The sequence below is a fragment of the Lethenteron reissneri genome, chromosome 25 (assembly GCF_015708825.2).
Source record: "Lethenteron reissneri isolate LAM-NWPU_2019-01 chromosome 25, ASM1570882v1, whole genome shotgun sequence".
Lineage (NCBI taxonomy): Eukaryota > Metazoa > Chordata > Hyperoartia > Petromyzontiformes > Petromyzontidae > Lethenteron > Lethenteron reissneri.
The window spans coordinates 11,006,326-11,023,924 of NC_083803.1; the positions used below are offsets into that span (position 1 = coordinate 11,006,326).

At 49.6% G+C, this 17,599-nt stretch overlaps 1 protein-coding gene across 1 annotated transcript; it reads left to right on the forward strand.

Annotated features, from left to right (window-relative positions):
- The first annotated feature begins 6,877 nt into the window (after window positions 1-6,877).
- Window positions 6,878-13,961, forward strand: PCARE (photoreceptor cilium actin regulator). Its single transcript, XM_061559281.1, has 4 exons — window positions 6,878-6,997; window positions 7,424-7,451; window positions 7,902-11,757; window positions 13,640-13,961. Exons 3-4 carry the CDS (start codon window positions 7,919-7,921, stop codon window positions 13,788-13,790), a joined length of 3,990 nt encoding a protein of 1,329 aa, XP_061415265.1. The 5' UTR covers window positions 6,878-6,997; window positions 7,424-7,451; window positions 7,902-7,918; the 3' UTR covers window positions 13,791-13,961.
- Window positions 13,962-17,599: the final 3,638 nt, after the last annotated feature.

Here is a 17,599-nt window from a genome sequence, read left to right on the forward strand (position 1 = left end):
CCTTGGGGAGTGCTCGCGGTGCAAGCGCTGTTCAGGGCTGCCTCTCTCTCTCTCTGCCTCAGGGTGCTGTTTGAGCTGCCGTGGCGAGACTACTTCAACTTTGTTTGCCTCGAGTGCGGGGGAGAAGATTTTCCAGCTGAACGGTGCGCGCAGTTGAGGTCGTGAAGTACGAAAAACACATTCGACTTCAGGTGTAATGCATCTCGTGAAATGGTCGTCCCCATTTTTATTGTAATTTTATATATCTAGAGCGCCTTTTACAACAACAAAAATAGGGTAAAGCAAGACAGTATTTAGATGGCAGAGGCGTACAAGGGATGGGGAATGGGTGGCCGCGATAGAGGGTACATAAATCTATAAACTAAACTATTTTTTTTATTTTACCAGGTAAGGCCCACTGAGCTATACAGCTCGTTTTCAGAAGCAACATGGGAACAAATGACAGCTCGACAGAGTGGCTTATCGTGTGGAAATGTAAAGCAGCCAAATACCCAAAACACATCTTTCTAAATGTTGATCGAAAAACCGGAGGACCCGGAGTAAAATCCACGCGACCACTGGGAGAGAGACACGCAAACTCCAAATATACAGCAGCAGGCGTCAGGGTCGGGATTGAACCCACGGCCTCCTGTATACCAAGCGAGATAGTTAACATCTCCTAGCCACCTAGGGTTTAAGGTTAGGGGAGAATTGAAGGGGCGGGGGAGGGAATAGGAAGATAATGGACAATGGCGAAGAGGTGAGGCTCTAAGAGAGGAACGCAAGGAGGTTAAGGGGGGGGGGGGGGGGTTGCTTAATGAAAGCACTCGCCGCTGTGTCCCACGCAGGCCTGAGGGACAAACACGTGCCATGGAAACAGGACGAGAAACTCTTCACCGCTTGGAAAGGTGCCTCAAGTGAACTGAATTACGAGCACTTGGGAGTGTAAAATAAATGGGCATGAACGAGAAAACGTGCACTTACTGAACGCACGATAAATATTGTTGATTGTGATTGCTTAAATAGAACACGTTTGAGGCTCACGGATGTTTGCTGTTTTAAGACCCACTCGGAATGGAGGTTGCTCAGTGTACAGGGCACTCAGCTGGGTTCAAATCCAAATCCAGGTTTCACCCACCAGTGCTGAAACTGGCTTTACAATCTTGATTTGAAGCTTTGCCACCTGATGACGGATGCTTGTGTTGCGCCCGAAACGTCGTGATTTTTTTTAGTTTATACCCACGTGGCTTTACAAGTGTAGCTATTTAATGGTCTGCAACCGCACAATGTCTCGACACACAAACAAACATCACGTGATTTCGTTTTTTGATGTAACTGAGCTAAATGTAACCTCTGAGGATAATTAATTGATGGTAGATCTACCATCCAACATGCCCTTGTAGCAGGGTATGTAGGGAAGTGTACAATATAAGTTAAATAAAGGTCACTTTAAAGGGGTCTCATAGTTCTACAATATCTGTTGCTATAAACCAGGTGATGCATTGCTCTGCGAGAGCTCCAGATGGACACTTTCCCTCCTGACACGATTCCAATCTCATAATTGGAATTAAATTGAGAAAAATATATAATAAAAAAACGATTAAAAAAGGACCTGGGGAATTCTCACATTTTTGTTGTTTACCTGCAATTCATAAACTCAGCCCGATTTAGTGCAGTGCGGTGGCAGCCGCTGCCGATGGTTCAGGCCTCATGATCAGGGTCAGATCCCAAAACGTCGTATTTACTCACAGCCTTTCTATGAGAAACAGGTGAGTCGAATAACAACTCTCCGAGGTTGTTATTACTTAATTTGCTATTGGGGTGTTCACAGAGTGGCTTACATTCCCCTGTTACCGCTACGGAAAGTCATTTAGTAACCTCTTACCCCTCTTTCAACCAAAAAGTAGACTCACCCGTGCCTGCGTGACAGTTCAATGTCTCTTGCACGAATTACTCAGTGAGGTGGCGTTTGAGAGCGAGGAATGGAGAAAACCTCAGGGACAAAAGATCTATGTTCTTCTGAATGTTGACCACAGTTTGACTGCACAGTGACATCAACGCGGTGAGAACGATCTGCTATCTGCACCGTTTGCAGTCGGGATGGTAAATTAGGGCCAGGGGTGCAGTCCTATAGAACGAAATGACACAATGACGACGTTGACCGGAGTGTGAGCGGCAAGTTCCTTGGGTTAGGGGCTTGCATTTAACGTTTACTTACATTTTAAGTAAAATTTGATCAGTTTTTTAAATTATATTTTTGGTTTGTGCGCATTTTTCGTTTTTTAGTGTCCCCCCCCCAAAAGGTTTTTCGGTCGGAGTCTCGCCGATTTGAACCCTTTGGGGTCGACGTATTTGCCGTCAGTCGGTCAGCGCGGACAGCAGACGAGCGCCCTGCTGCAGCAGTAGCAGCAGCAGGGAGTGACCCCCCCCCCCCCCCCTCGTTGCGTGCCGCGGGGCCGGGGGTCTCGCGTCCGCGTGGCGGGGACAGCGAGGGACGGGGGGGACAGCGAGGGACGGGGGGGGGGAGTCGCTTGTCGCGTTGCGCAGATCGACCACGACGTGGGCAGCAACTACGAGAACCGGCAGTGCGCGACCCGGGGTGGGCAATGACCCGCGCAAGTTCAGCATGATCAAGCAGGCCATTGGCTACGACCCCACGGTGAGCAAAACGACAAAAAGATCCCCCGTGGAGCCTTGACAGACTGTTAGGGGCAAGCGCTGTTAGCGAGCACCTATGAAGGCCGGAACGGTACACGAGGGGGTGGGTGGCCAGCAGCACCCACGACCGCACACAAACGCGTGAAGACGCACGCTCGCTCGCGCAAAACACAAACTTGCGCACGAACACAGTCGGACGCGCGTACAAATCCACGCAACACGAACGCACACGTGCACGGGCATATACTCCCACACAAACACACGGGCACGGTTGGCTACGTACGGTGCGAAAGAAGTTCAACATACATACACACGCTCATAAAACCGACGTACGAACACCGCACTCGCGCGCACGTTCTTGCACGCACGCGTTCGCTGCAGCTCGGGCCCCGAGCTTCGGTTGGTGGTGCGGTGGCGGCGGCAGGGCGAGTACGTGCGGCCAGAGGTCGCAATCGGGTACCCGATACCCGTACCCTACCCGATACCCGACTACCCGTACCCGGCCGGGTACGAGTACGGGTAGCTGTTTGTGATCCTGGTGCGGCTAGGTACGGGTACGGGTAGGCCGTGAGTCACTGGTGAGTAGCCGTTTGTCACTCATTTCGGGTAGGGTACGGGTAAGGAACGGGTACCCGTACCCGGCCGGGTACGGGTACGGGTACCCATTTGCAACCCTGGTGCGGCCGGGTACGGGTACGAGTAAGGAATCAAAACCCGTTTGCGACCTCTGCGTGCGGCTGTGGGTGCCCGAGTTGGCCCACGTGCCGGGCGGGGGCCGCCGTGCGCACGCCCTGGCTACTGGGGGAAGAGCTCCACGCCAGGAGCCGAGACGGGGAGGTGCCCAGCGCCGCTCTTCGTGGAGCACGCGCTCCGCACACAAACGGGTGAGCGGGAGAGGTGGAACGGTGCCCTCGGTAACGTGGCACGAGCACGGTGGTGTGGTGTTGCAGGTTCACTCGCCACTGTTGCCCCTTGATGGCGAGAGCACCCAAAAATAGAATCGGTGTTGCAGGCCTGTTAGGTTTCCTATGGTGAATGTGTGAGATTTACCAATTGCCATAATTGGGGAAAGCGAGTGTAGATCTTCACCTTTAAACGGTCACGGTAGCCTGGGGAATGGGAGGTGTGAGTGTGAGTTCTGCGCCGTTTTCGTGCGAATAGAATGGCCTTAACGCGTAACGTGCTTGTCATTTCACAACAAGTCACAAACACATCTCGTGCAAGACATTATGATGCAGATCCCTGGCCTCGTTATTCCGCCAAGCTTATGGGCTACGACCCTTAAACCGCCATCCGCACTGTAACGGTGGCGGCAGCAGATGCCAATACCCAATGCACATATGGGAAATTTAAAAAAAAACTGTCTGACAGCATGCGAATGTGGTCACCCAGAAGAGAGCACGGAACATATTTCTAGATTTGAAGCTTTCGTGACTGCAAGGATTCATACTCTTTGGTTCTTTCGGAAAAAGTCACGTAGGTAAAACAATCAATAAAATAAAATAAAACAACTCAATTGAATCACGACGTTTCGGAGGCAACACAAGCTTCCTTCATCAGGTGTTAAAAAAACCTACGTGACTTTACCGAAAAAAACAAAGAGCACGGATCATATTGACGACTCACTGCCCGACTCACCATGACGAGGGAGACGATGCACCACTCCGCTCCGCCTAACGCAATTGTCTGACTCAACCACCGCAACGTAACCCTGTAGTTGTCGCTCTACATTGACATCTCAGCCTTACAAAGCAGAAGCGTGTCAGTAGTGTGCGTTTGTGCGCGATTTGTGTTTGCGTCTGCCGAAGCGGGTTGGCAGTGAGAAAAAAAATTGCATGAGACTCCGTGCGCATCTGAGAAGTGTGAAGGGGTTGAAATGCGTGTCACATGCACTGTGCATGACACTTTTAAAATATATATGTCTTCACTTAAAACTTTCGTGACTGCAGGATTTCATATTATTGGTTCTTTCGGTAAAGTCACGGAGATAGAAAATACAAATAAAAAAAATATAATAAAATGTGAAAGTAATGAAAGCAAAAAAACTCACGACGTTTCGATCGCAACACAAGCGGCCTTTCGGGCGCAACATGTCAGCTGTTATTTTAGCTGTTATTCCGTGCTAATCTCTCACATTAACATAGCCACTTCCGTACCCAGTTACATGCTAATTTTCCACATTAACATCATGCTAATCTCCCACATTAACATAGCCACTTCCGTGCCCAGTTACATGATAATTTCCCACATTAACATCACTAGACCCAGCCACTTCTTTATGACCCTTGGGCTGCACCCATTTCAAACCTTTTTAAAACAGTCTGCATCAGCAGCAGACCATGCTTTCCCACCTGATGACGGACGCTTGTGTTGCGCCCGAAACACCGTGATCTATTTTATTTTATGCCTACGTGACTTTACCGAAAGAACCAAAGAGTATATTTCCTCTTATTTACTTGGGTTCCAGTTCAGGTGGTGAGAAGGCTGAGATCGTAGAATATAACTGACCGATTGAGTCATCGTTTTGAATAAAACAAACGCGAGCCACGAAAACTCATTTTACTGCCTTGGATGTTACATCTTTTTAAAACCTTTATATTAAGTTCGCTTGCTTGCTTGCGTGCTTGCTTGCTTGTGTGCTTGCTTGCGTGCTTGCTTGCTTACGACCGTGCAAATCTTTCGGTCGTTTTTTAACCCACTTCCCGTGATCCAATCGAGCTGACATTTTCCACACAGACTCGTTGTGACAGACAATTAATGTTCGTGAAAAATTTTTTCCACAATTTTACACTGTTTAGGGAAAACAAATTAAATATTTAATTACCAATTGTTTAATACTGCAGACAATCATCTGACCCATAGGTGGCAGCCATCTCAAGCCAGAGGACGAGAGGACACTAGCCGCCACGCATATAAAGGATTTAGAGTGAAAAACTTTGTTTTTACGGGTTATACTTATTTTATTGCCTTGACATGTTCACGTAATAGACCACAGGTCTTAAAATGTTTTTACGTAAGGTTTTTATACAAGCCGAGCTCTGAAAGGTCGACGCTTGAATATTTTGCGCCGGGCTGTGGCGGCTGGGTTGCGAATGCCTCCTTCAGTCACGGTGGGATTTGACCGCACAGCACAGCAAGGGGACGTCACGCTGGGAGCTTCCAGACTTGGGACTGATCTGAAAATGTCTGCGGGGACGTGACCTTGAATGCGTCAGGACCGATCAACGTGAAACTCGGCACGGCGATAGAACGCCTACTAAGACGTGGATTCACACATTGGCTCACCGGCTCTGTAGACGAGTGGATGTCTACGCTAGACTGCTGTCGTGATTTCTTACGTGTTGTTTTCATAACTGTTGTGGTGATCGATTAAATAAAAATGGACCTGGCTGATGATCGATTGTGGGGGGAGTCACTTATTGATGAGATGCGTTATGAAGTGAGTGCTTGGCTCAGAAAATGTGTCACTCACCATTGATGAAGGGAACATACGGGCAGGGCAGATGCCACGCGTCACCACGTCTCGCTGCTAGTTGTGCAATTGACAAAAAAATTGGTAATTGGGGAGTGTGAGCAGAGGTAAACATGTGCACTTACATTGTGAATTATTGTTCTTTGTCAATCCCCTGCTGGATGAAGGACTCCCCACGCCTGTTGGGTCATGGGGACTGGTTAGTATGTGGCCAGCCACCTGGCCACAAATGATACCTCAACGAAGTGGCTTATCATGTAGAAATGCATAGCAGCCAAATACTCTAAACACATGTTTCTAAATGTAGAGAGAAAAACGGGAGGGCCTGGAAGAAAATACACACGACGACCACAAGGAGAGAATACAAGCATGAGGGTTGGGACTGAACCCACGACCTCATGCATACCCGGCGAGGTAGTTAACATCTCGCCACCATGGTTCTCCCCAAGCCACTGTGGCTTAATGCAATTGAACATTTCTCACGTTTGTGTGTCTGTGTGGGTTAGCCTCCCAGGCACAGCTTTCTAGCACCGCCGTCACCCACTCCGTCAGCGCCATCCCGTTCAGGTGGCACCACGAGGCACGCGCCAGATCTCGCCTGAGAATCCCGCTAATCAGCTTAGAGTTTTACCCTAATACCTCGCGCCACCATCTGCGTGTTTTTCCCTTGCGCGACGGACGTGGCAGGCGAGTGTCGTCATTGCGCTGGTGGCGACCCGTGGACAATGTGCGAGCGAATCGACGATAAGGTGTCAAATACAATTAAAACTGCTGCTGTTGTTGTTTTGATGAGTGGCTGCGGCGTCACCGATCACATGGAGTCCGTGCCGAAGGGCGGCTGCCGTGGAAGATGGACAACGTTGGCTGCGTTTTGTCATCGCCACGGAGGTACGGAGCGATGAGGCTTATTTTGTCCGTCGTGTTCTCTTTAATCCGAGCTCTGCTTAGCCAACCAGCTGCCATGCAAACAAGGCAATTGTTTCAAATGTAATTTGAAATAAATGGTGACTTAAACAACTGTTTGTTTTATATTTCCCCCCCGAGAGCACTGGGTTGGCTGTATATATATAATAATGTATTACATTTGTAGATAGCTTTTTAATGTTGTATAATGTGACTATAGAATGGTTTTAATGAACTTGATATTTATTGATTTGAAGTTTTCGTGACTGCAGGAATTACTCTAAGTTCTTCCTCTGTGTGTGTGTCTATGTTGTGTGTCGCTCTCTGTGTGTCTCTGTGTTGTCTCTCTCTCTGCTTGTGTGTCTGTCTGTGTGTCTCCGTGTCTGTGTTTTGTCTCTCTGTCAAATTTAGCAATCTTTGGATGAATGTAATCAACCAGGTGAGGTGCTGACTGTTGTGTTAGCCGACTCTCTGTGTTGGATTGCATTGTATTTCTAAGGTCACTAGCTTTGTTTTCTACCTGATGTGTTGCAATCGAAACGTCGTATTCTATTGCTTAATTTATTTTCTTTCTACGTGACTTTACTGAAAGAACCAAAAAGTTGATATTTGTTCACAACTTGGTTGTCATTAAATAAAAGTTGTTCAGTGATCGACGTGAACAGCTGATAAACTGATTGTTGTTAACCTAAATAAAATCACTGTGTTATTTGTATAGTTTTTCTTTTTTAAACAATGCACACTCATTCAAGAATGTTCCGACACGTCCAGAACAACGCCGAACGTTTATGTCATGGTTTGGTCATTTCATTTCCTCAACAAAGTACGGTTTGTGCATTGTAAATATTTGCATTCGCACACCTGTAATATCTGTGTCCTGTCTTTACAGGTTGAAGAGAATTTGCCATGGGGTGTACACCATCTCACGCGGACGTGCTGCCCTCCTTACCTGGCCACTTGGGCCTCACCTGCTCAGATGAGTCCTGCGCGCAGGAGCCGCTGCGGGATTCGTGCGATGGAGCAGTCAGCGAGCGATGCTCACGGTCCGACTGGGTGACGACCTCGAGCGGCCGTCGCGGCGACGATGGGGAACACACGACGGACGATTCGGACGCGGACGACGACGGCCACGTCGGCTACTACTACGTCCCGAGAGAAAAGGACATCGTGCACGTCTGTGTGGAGGAGAGGCTGAGGGAGAGGATCGTCAATAGCGCCTCGCTCGTGATGTCCGAGGTGATCGCGGGACAGCCGGCATTTGCCGAAGATTTGATCGCGAAAATAAAGGCGTCGAGCAAAGTGGACGACTTCGAGTATCACTGCCCAGCCGTGCCTGAAAATGTCGGCGAGACACGGGAGGATGGTAATCCGGAGCGGGAGCGGCGTCCGAGCGAGGCGGACGGGCAGGAAGAGCGGAGTAAGATCGACTTTCCCGACGGAATGGTGGAGGCTCACAAGGCCGTCTACGAGTATCTGAACCGCACGCTGCACGACTACGACGACATGATGAATTCTGCCGACCAAATAGTGGAGACCCAGCAGAGCTTGCAGCAAATGATCAGCTTCCTGTTTTTCAAGTGCGAGGAGATCAACAGCACGATGCAGAGCGCCGTGCTCACCGGCGAAGCGCTGCTCAAGAGTTTGAAATTCGGACTTTCGACGCAGTGCAGTGACAAGATGGAAGGGCTTGACTTACCGCAGCAGGTGCTGCGCTACTCGGTGAACAAGCTACAGGGCATCGGCGACAGCACCAACAGCACCACGTCGGGGGCCCTCAACTTGATCGTCGGCTACATGAAGTCGGCGCACGAGAAACTCCAGGAGAAGATGATCGCCAAGATGCGGTTGGACTCGAGCGTGGCGGCTACGATGGCGCATCTCGCTCTGCATGCGGTGGGAGCCGCCCCGTCACCGAGCGCGGACGAGAGAGCCACAGCCCTCTCGGATGACAGCGGCATCGCCGCCGACTACGAGTCCCTGAGCGAGATGAGCACCGACTCGCCGAGCGGCACGCACGCGTGCGCTCGCAGGGATGGCCGGCGATGCGAGTCGCGGCCGCCCGGCAACGGGCACACGTTCGTGTGCAACGCGGTGTGCCAGCTGGAGGGCACGGAGCCGCCGGGCAACAGGTCCATGTCCCACCACTGCGCGCTTGAGAAGCAGTTCAAGGACGTCTTTTACCCCCCGCAGATTCCCATGTTTGCCGAGTCGAGGGACACCGAGAGCGCGGCGGTGGGACGCACCGCGATTGCACCGCTCGACCGCGGCATGGCGGAGCAGGGCAGGACCTCGTTCTTGCGCTCTCTGGACGCACTCGCAGATGAAATCGTGGACGAGGCGCATGTCGAGGTCGGCGTTCTGGATGCGACGTGGGACAGAAAGCGTGAAGACGAGCGGCAAATTGATTTCGCGAAGCAGCACGTGATGCAAATCGTGGGCAACTCGAGCGAGATGGACGAGCTGGTACTGAAGCTGAAGGAGGCCATCAGCAGTCGCATTCTGTTCATGTCGCCAGGGCCCCCAGACCCGGAATGGTCAGAGGAGGAGGGGGGGAAACTGCAGTCGGGCAACCGGCCCAAAACGGCACAAGGCAGCCCATCAAAGGGCGCAAACAGGAGGCGCTCGCGGTCAGCCGACTCGCTCGCCAACCAGCAGGAGGACGTGACGCTCCGGGAGCTGCACCGCGTGCAGAAGAGCATCGCCAAGTGCCTGGAGACGACGTTCCAGACGGCGAAGCAGAGTGTCCTCATGGACAAGCAGAGAAGGCCGAAGATATCCAGTGCCGCGCAGGGCTCCCAGCCGAGGAGCAGCAGGATCAAGACGTCACTCGATAAGGGCTTCAGCGTGCTGCCAAGTCACGGCGTGCTTAAAGGGAACAAGAATGAGCAGCCAAAGAGCAACAAGGTTTCCTCTCTAAAAAAATCTGGTCCTTTAAAAGCCATCATTCCCCACGCCCAGCCATCTCTGCCAGAGGAAAACAATGAGCCCCATATACCACTGAGCAGGGTTGTGCCAGTTATCACACCTAAAACCAATTCAAGCAGGATCCCTGTCATGCCTAGCTACAGCAGCACAAGTTGCATACCATTCAAGCCGAAGCTTTTTAATGCTGTGGGAGTTCTTCCTCCACTGCCCACACGATACCGGTTGCTCAAATCTGTAGTTTGCCCCGACAGCCTCATGAATATTGACGATGGGCTCATTCCGCCTTCCCAACATTCCAACGCAAAGGAGCGGGGAGATGGCAGCTACATGGACATAAGTGCCGATTCAAAACCTCCACAAGGCAACCCACCACTCAGAGACAGGCAGGACAGCGTGTCTCAAGCCAGGCCTCCCAGCCCCCCATCTCAGCACAAAAATAAAAGTCCTGCAAAATGGAGAAAGAGTCATATAGTTAACCCAGATGGACAGTCGAGTCCACCTACAGCCAGGCAGGCCAGCCCACCGCCCCACTGGAGACAACCCAGTCCACCTACACAACATAAAGATTCAAGTACAAAGTCTCAGACAGGACGGGAAAGCCTGGCACAACATGCCGCACAGGCCAACCTACCTAGAACGAGACAGCCAAGTCCACCTCGAACCAGACACCCCAGCCCACCTATATCCACACAGGCTAGCCCACCTAGTTCCAGACAACCAAGTCCACCTCGAACCAGACACCCCAGCCCACCTAGACCCACACAGGCTAGCCCACCTAGTTCCAGACAGCCAAGTCCACCTCGAACCAGACACCCCAGCCCACCTAGATCCACACAGACTAACCCACCTGGTATTAGACAAGCAAGCCCACCTAGAACCACACAGACTAACCCACCTAGTACAAGAGACCACAGCCCACCATGTACAAGGCGGGCCAGCCCACCTTGGACTGGACAACCAAGCCCACCACCTCAATGCAGGGGTGCTAGCCCACCGTCACAGTGGAGGCGAGTAACATTCCCTTGCCCTGACAAACAGTCAAGTCCACCTCTGACTGAACAGGCCAGTCCACCGATAATCAGACAACCGAGTCCACCATCTCAACGAAGGAATGCAAGTCCACCCCGACAGTGGAGACAAGTCCACCTGCCCTCCACGGAGGAGGAACAGACGAGTCCACCCCTTCTGAGTAGCAGGCACTTCAAACCACTGTCGCACGATGGCCAGCTCAGCCCACCACCCAGGGGCGCATGCCCCAGCACTCCACCTTGGGCGACGGAGCCAAGCCAGCACCTGCAGCGCAGGCAGGCCTTTCGGAGGTTGCCCAGTCCGCCCCTACAGCCGGGCCATTCCACTCCGTGTCCTCTCCCCAGCCCACCCGGAGAACAGCGCAAGCTGCCCAGCCCCCCACTCGGCCAACGGAAGCTGCCCAGCCCGCCACCCCATGGCAGGCAGCGGAGCCCGGGCCGGCTCAGGCAGCTTTCACCGGCGATCCAAGAAAAAATGGGAACATTTTTGATGAACGAGCCTGCGGTGGCAGTGCCGAGAAGCTTAGCGGATGAAGCAACTTCTGAGTGCAGGCAGTCCCCCAAAACAAACGCTGGTTCTATCTTTTGCAGTGCGCCCAGCTCCATGTTTAAAGCGAAAAATATGACGGATGACCAGAGCCTGTATAACAATGCCAGCTCACAATATCAAACGGATCAGCATCAACAACAACAGCAGGCGCATGCACTATGCAAAGGTGCCAGGAGTGCAGCGGCCAGGGCGTCCAAGGAGGAGTGTGAAGACGACTCGTCTGGTCTCTCAGGAAAATTCGAGTACGTGTCTGGCTGCGCTTGGCCTATGAGCGGCCATGCGGATTTGAACAGAAATCGTTGCAATTTGGTTTCATGTCAAATTGGCAGACTGGCAATGTACCTCCTGCTCATCCTACACAGCACACATGCTGTGAACATGGGCATTAGGAGAGATTACATAATTCAATTTGGAAATGCAGAAGTTGGGGGTGCATGTAATAGCATATTCTGCAGCAACTTCATGTTCAAGCTTAAGACTGTATACGTTACTACGTATTTCCATTTTTATGTTTGAATATGCAATAGACATATGAACAGAAGTTTTTAGGTTTTTTAATCATGATTGCTGGACACAGGTGAAAAGGGGGATATTTAGCGTAAAATAGCAAGCAGCTAAGACACCGTTGCTTGTGTAACGATCGTAGAGTCAACATACGGTGTGAGTGGACTAGTGGCCACGGGAGGTAATGACAGGAGAGTCAGCCTGCAGTGTGAATGGACTAGTGGCCACGGAAGGTAATGACAGGGGAATCAGCCTGCAGTGTGAATGGACTCGTGGCCACGGGAGGTAATGACAGGGGAGTCAGCCTGCAGTGTGAATGGACTAGTGGCCACGGCAGGTAATGGCAGGGGAGTGAGCCTGCAGTGTGAGTGGACTAGTGGCCATGGCAGGTAATGGCAGGAGAGTGAGCCTGCAGTCTGAATGGACTAGTGGCTACGGGAGGTAATGACAGGGGAGTCAGCCTGCAGTGTGAATGGACTAGTGGCCACGACAGGTAATGGCAGGGAAGTGAGCCTGCAGTACAAAGGGACTGGTGGCTATGGGAATGATCGAGAATAGGAGCATGGCCAGGTGATGGAAGAGGACAGTGGAGTCTGCTGGTAGAGTGAGTGGTCTAGAACCAGCGAGAAGGTTTGGGAATGAGGTGGGGCGTGGCCTCTGATCGTATTTAAGGGAGACGCGCGGGAGATTCGAGGCTGTTGCAGTGGGGGTCTCCGCCTGTTCGATTGCGAGCACGTGGCACCTTAAATAAACCATCTCAAGACAAGTGCGTCCAAGTCGTCTTTGCACTAGTATAGCAGATAATAACCCAAGATGCGTCTTTAATTAAGTCAAGATTAAAGGAACTTGGGGGTGCAGAGACGATTTGGAGGGAGTTCTAATGTTGAGCAATGCGAGGAAAGAGGGACGAAGAGAAGTATTTTTCTGAAACGTTTGGTATTGTTCACAACACATCAACAGGCACACGTTTTTTTGTTTAGATCCCAATTTTAAGAAATCAACCCAATTCCTAAACATCTGATGTCGCTCTTCGACTGTCACATGGTGTTTCCGTAAAAAAAGGTCTCTTTGAAATAACATATATGTATTTAAATCAATTGCTTATATTTGTGCTGACATATTTTTTCTTTGTACTGTGTACATACCATAATTTAAATGGATAACCACCTCGCTTAACAGGTGTTATAGGCTGTGGAGCTACTCTGTGTACAGCAAATCCACTATTGTACTATCATGCTCCCACCCGAAATCACCACCATGGTGAAGTATGAGAATATAACCCCCACGACCCGCACGGCACAGAGATGCCCTCATCCAGCAGTGGATTGACCAAAGGCTGTACGTGTACTCTCCTAAGCTTTACTATGCAGATTTTCACCATCAAGCTGCACAGCTCTGTGATGAGTACTGTATTCTGGTCGTGCCGTGTGTTCTACTGCCTGTTGCTTGGCACGATGTCCGATGTTTCACTCCATGTGCCGAAAAAGGTCACAGCGCACGGACTGAAACGTCGGACAACGTTGCGGGACAAACCCCAAAAACACACGAAGGCGATATTCTCACGCGTTCGTTGTAAATGCTATCTTGGTGACCTACTGGACTCCGCTTTTGTCATGACAGCTCCGCGGACGACGGTGGCCGTGCGGATGCCGGGTTGGAGTACAGCTGCGTGGCCCAGGGCCACGGTGACCCGAGGAAGCTGGACGGGGGCCCCGACTTCCTCGTGCAGGGACGAGGCATCTGCTCCCCGGGCCCCACGGAGGAGAACTAAGCAGAGTGAGGGCCTTCACGCATATCTCGCAGTCATGACCGTCACGGGGGCAGCGCCGTCCTCGACCACTTAACAATGAGATGTTATTTTCTTGGTTCTTTCGGTAAAGTCACGTAGAATGGAAATAATAAAATAATAATAAAAAACATAATAGTGAGATTTATTTTATTATGTTTTATTTTTATATTTATTATTTCCATTCTACGTGACTTTACTAAAAGAACCATGAAGATGAATCCCTGCAGTCACGAAAGCTTTACATCGAAACTAGATGTTATTTTCTGAAGTCGCGGGAAGGTAAACCTGGTGGAATGGCACAACCGATAGGTGTGTAGTAAATATGAAGAATGCTGCACTACGATCCTAGTTTGGGTCAGGTTCAGTTCTTAACATTTTTGGTATGGCAGTCCACGCAGAAGAATTCTTGAGTCTTTCATCTTTATGCATGGAGCTTTGAGTGGTATTCCCTCGTATATGCGAGATTTGATGAGTAAACAGTTTTTCTTCCAAATGTCAAGCACTTATTCGTGGAATTGGTGAAACAATTCAATGCAGGATCCTCTTGAAAAAGAGACCGTCTTGCGACTCAGGCTTTTCTGCTAAACAGCATTGACGTACTATTATCACTATCATGATCACTATCCACGTTATCATACATATCGGATTAAATTTCCAAGCCAGTCCCAGACTCGAGGATATAATTCATAAACATTTCCGGAATAAGTATTATTTCTAACTACGTGACTTTACCGAAAGAACCAAAGAGTATGAATTCCTGCAGTCACGAAAGCCTCAAATCAAGAATTAAGTATTTTTAAGTTCTTCAACTAGTTGTGAACATTTGTTGGGCTACTGCTGCTAAACATTGTTGTACTAACCACAGATGCCACCGTACCAAAAAAAATGCTACTCGTGCCCACGACCCACTATCAAAAGTGGCTAAGCTCTTCTGATTACAACATAAACATCTTATCCGGACCAGCGATGGTCACAACATCAACCGTTCGTGTCGTCTCTCCCTCAGATCTCCCGCACCTTAATACACGTTTCACTATCACCAGCGAAACGTCGTACTCAATTGTAAATGTTGTGGGTTTGTTCTCCAACACACAACCGGTGTGCTGAAGTAATAATGCACGTTCTGGTCATGTGACAAACTCACTAAATGGCTGTCTGGTGCAGGTGGGTGTACAACACATTCACGTGATCTAACCCAAACGACTTTTATCATGAATATTGGTCACGAAAGCCTACGTGTTAATTTTATGGTGTCTCTTATTTGTACATGCTGTTTTTTAAATCTCAGCATGCATCTATTCATGCTTTGAATACTTTTTAAATTGGGTCTTTATCAGGGTTCACACACATTATGAATTTTTCTTAAGTTAGCACGTGAATAGACACGAGTGATACGGAGTGATCGACTGTCAAGCTTGACACCTGCTTATCTCTGTAACGCGTATGAATGCCCCCTTGTCATGATGTCACCTGTATGTAGTGCTTTGGATTAGCACAGATGTCAGCCATGAGCTTTGTGAAGTGGAAGTATAAACATTGGAATATTAAAAGATTTGAATAGTTTGTTTTTTACCTGTTCGGCAAAACCTGAACCATTTGATTTGAAAAAAAAGTATTCGAAATGTCGTTGCAATATTTAGGGTATTGCCATAAAGGCTTGCCATTGTCTTTCGATAATAGGATTATGAATTTGGAAATGCTACACATTGTGTGAATGACAAATGTGGCCTCTATTCTCGTCAAATTGCAGGGTGGGAGCGACATTTGTAATGCTTCATGTTTGAATGTACGTTGTTGTAATCCAGGATAAAGTATTTAACACGAACTGTTGTTTGTGGTGTGACTTATTGGATAAATTATGGCGTTTTTGGTAAAGCATTGCATGCAAGGGAAGAGAAGAGTTGGTAGGGTGGGGAGTACAGCATATGAGCAGTGGCATTGCGTGTCTGTTCTCCCACCAGGTCCACTCAACCTGAAACGGTGAACTAAAAAGTGAATTTATTATCGATTATTTACGATGTGTACAAATTGTATGAAAATAATTGCACAAACAAGCCAATGAAAATGTTCAGAATCAGAAAAAGTGTTTATCCTGGAGGAATCCGATGAGCTATGAAGCTGTTTTTTTCCACAGATGTCCAGTCGTAGGTCAGCAAGTCACGTTGCTTAAATTGATCCTTGACTTTAACCATTATCTCCGAAGCGAGAAATCGTTATACAGAACCCGTATCCACCTTTCGTACGACGTGTTGCAGAGATAAGCAACAATTTTTTGGAATAGCTACAAACGATTTAGAATAATCGATGTCTGGGTTCTTCAGCCATTCAGCAGTGCTGGCTTGTGAGCTGGTGTTGATTGGCAGCAGTTAAACAATAAAAACAAATATTGAACTATTTTTTTCTTCAGAAGCTACCTGGCCACAAATGACAGCTCAACGAAGTGGCTTATCGTGTGGAAATTTAAAGCAGCCAAATTCTCTAAACGCACGTTTCTGGAGGACCCGGAGAAAAATCCACGCGACCAAGGCGAGAGAAAGATGACATGAACACTCCAAATATACAGCAGCAGGCGTCAGGGTCGAGATCGACCCTGACCTCCTGTATACCAGGCGAGGGAATTAACATCTCGCCACCGCGGTACAAAATACAAACCGCGAAAGTTATATTTAGGTGATATCTACACACATGTCATTACGTGTTTGCCAAGTATCTGTGAACAGACACTCAATGGATTACTGTGAATTTTATTTGACAGTCGTTGTAAAAGTGCTCCATCGTTACACTCCTCCAACGGGTGGCCCTCCTCTTCTGGGAGATTTCTCCTGCTACATAGAAGTACTCTTCCGGAAGAGGAAAGACTACTTCCTTTCTTCCCCGCTTCTCAGATGCCCCCCTATTATAACAGACTGTTGGGTGAAGTTGTGTTAGCGAGCACCTATGAAGGCCGGCACGGCACACAACGGGGTGGGTGGCCAGCACCATGCCCGGCCGCCTTTGTCTCCCCCAGTGGCGATGTTTACTACACACGGCACCGGGTACTCATTTAAGGCTGAGTCGACCTAGGGGAGGCTCAGGACCGGTTCAGATAATCGTCAATGGGTGTTGGTGGCCGTGAGCGGGAATCGAACTCAGGTCGCCAGGTTCGGAACGCAGCGTAGCGCTACCCGCTACACTACCGGGGCCCACACACAACAACACCACCACCACACACACCACCATACAACACCACACACACCACCATACAACACCAGACACAACAACACCACCACCACACAACACCACCACCACACACAAACACTACACCACCACACAACACTACACACAACACCACCACCACACAACACCAGACATACCACACAAACACAACACCAAACACAACACCACCACCACACAACACAAACACACACCACCACCACCACCCCACCACCACCACACCACACAACACCACACACACACCACCACACACACCACCACACAACACCACACAACAACACATACAACACAACACCACCACCACACAACACCACAACCACCACACAACAACACATACAACACCACACACACCACCACACACACCACCACACACACCACCACCACACTACACACCACCACCACACCACGCAACACCACCACCACCACACAACACCACCACCACCACCACCACCACACACACCACCACACACCACCACCACACAACACCACCACCACACCACCACCACACACACCACCATACAACACCACACAACAACACCACACAAACACAACACCACCACCACACAACACCACCACCA

Excerpts from the sequence above, each read along its gene's own strand:
- PCARE (XM_061559281.1), top strand. The coding sequence starts at position 7,919 with ATGGGGTGTACACCATCTCACGCGGACGTGCTGCCCTCCTTACCTGGC. Across the intron at positions 11,758-13,639 it reads GGTCTCTCAGGAAAATTCGA|CTCCGCGGACGACGGTGGCC; the intron begins GTACGTGTCTGG and ends TTGTCATGACAG.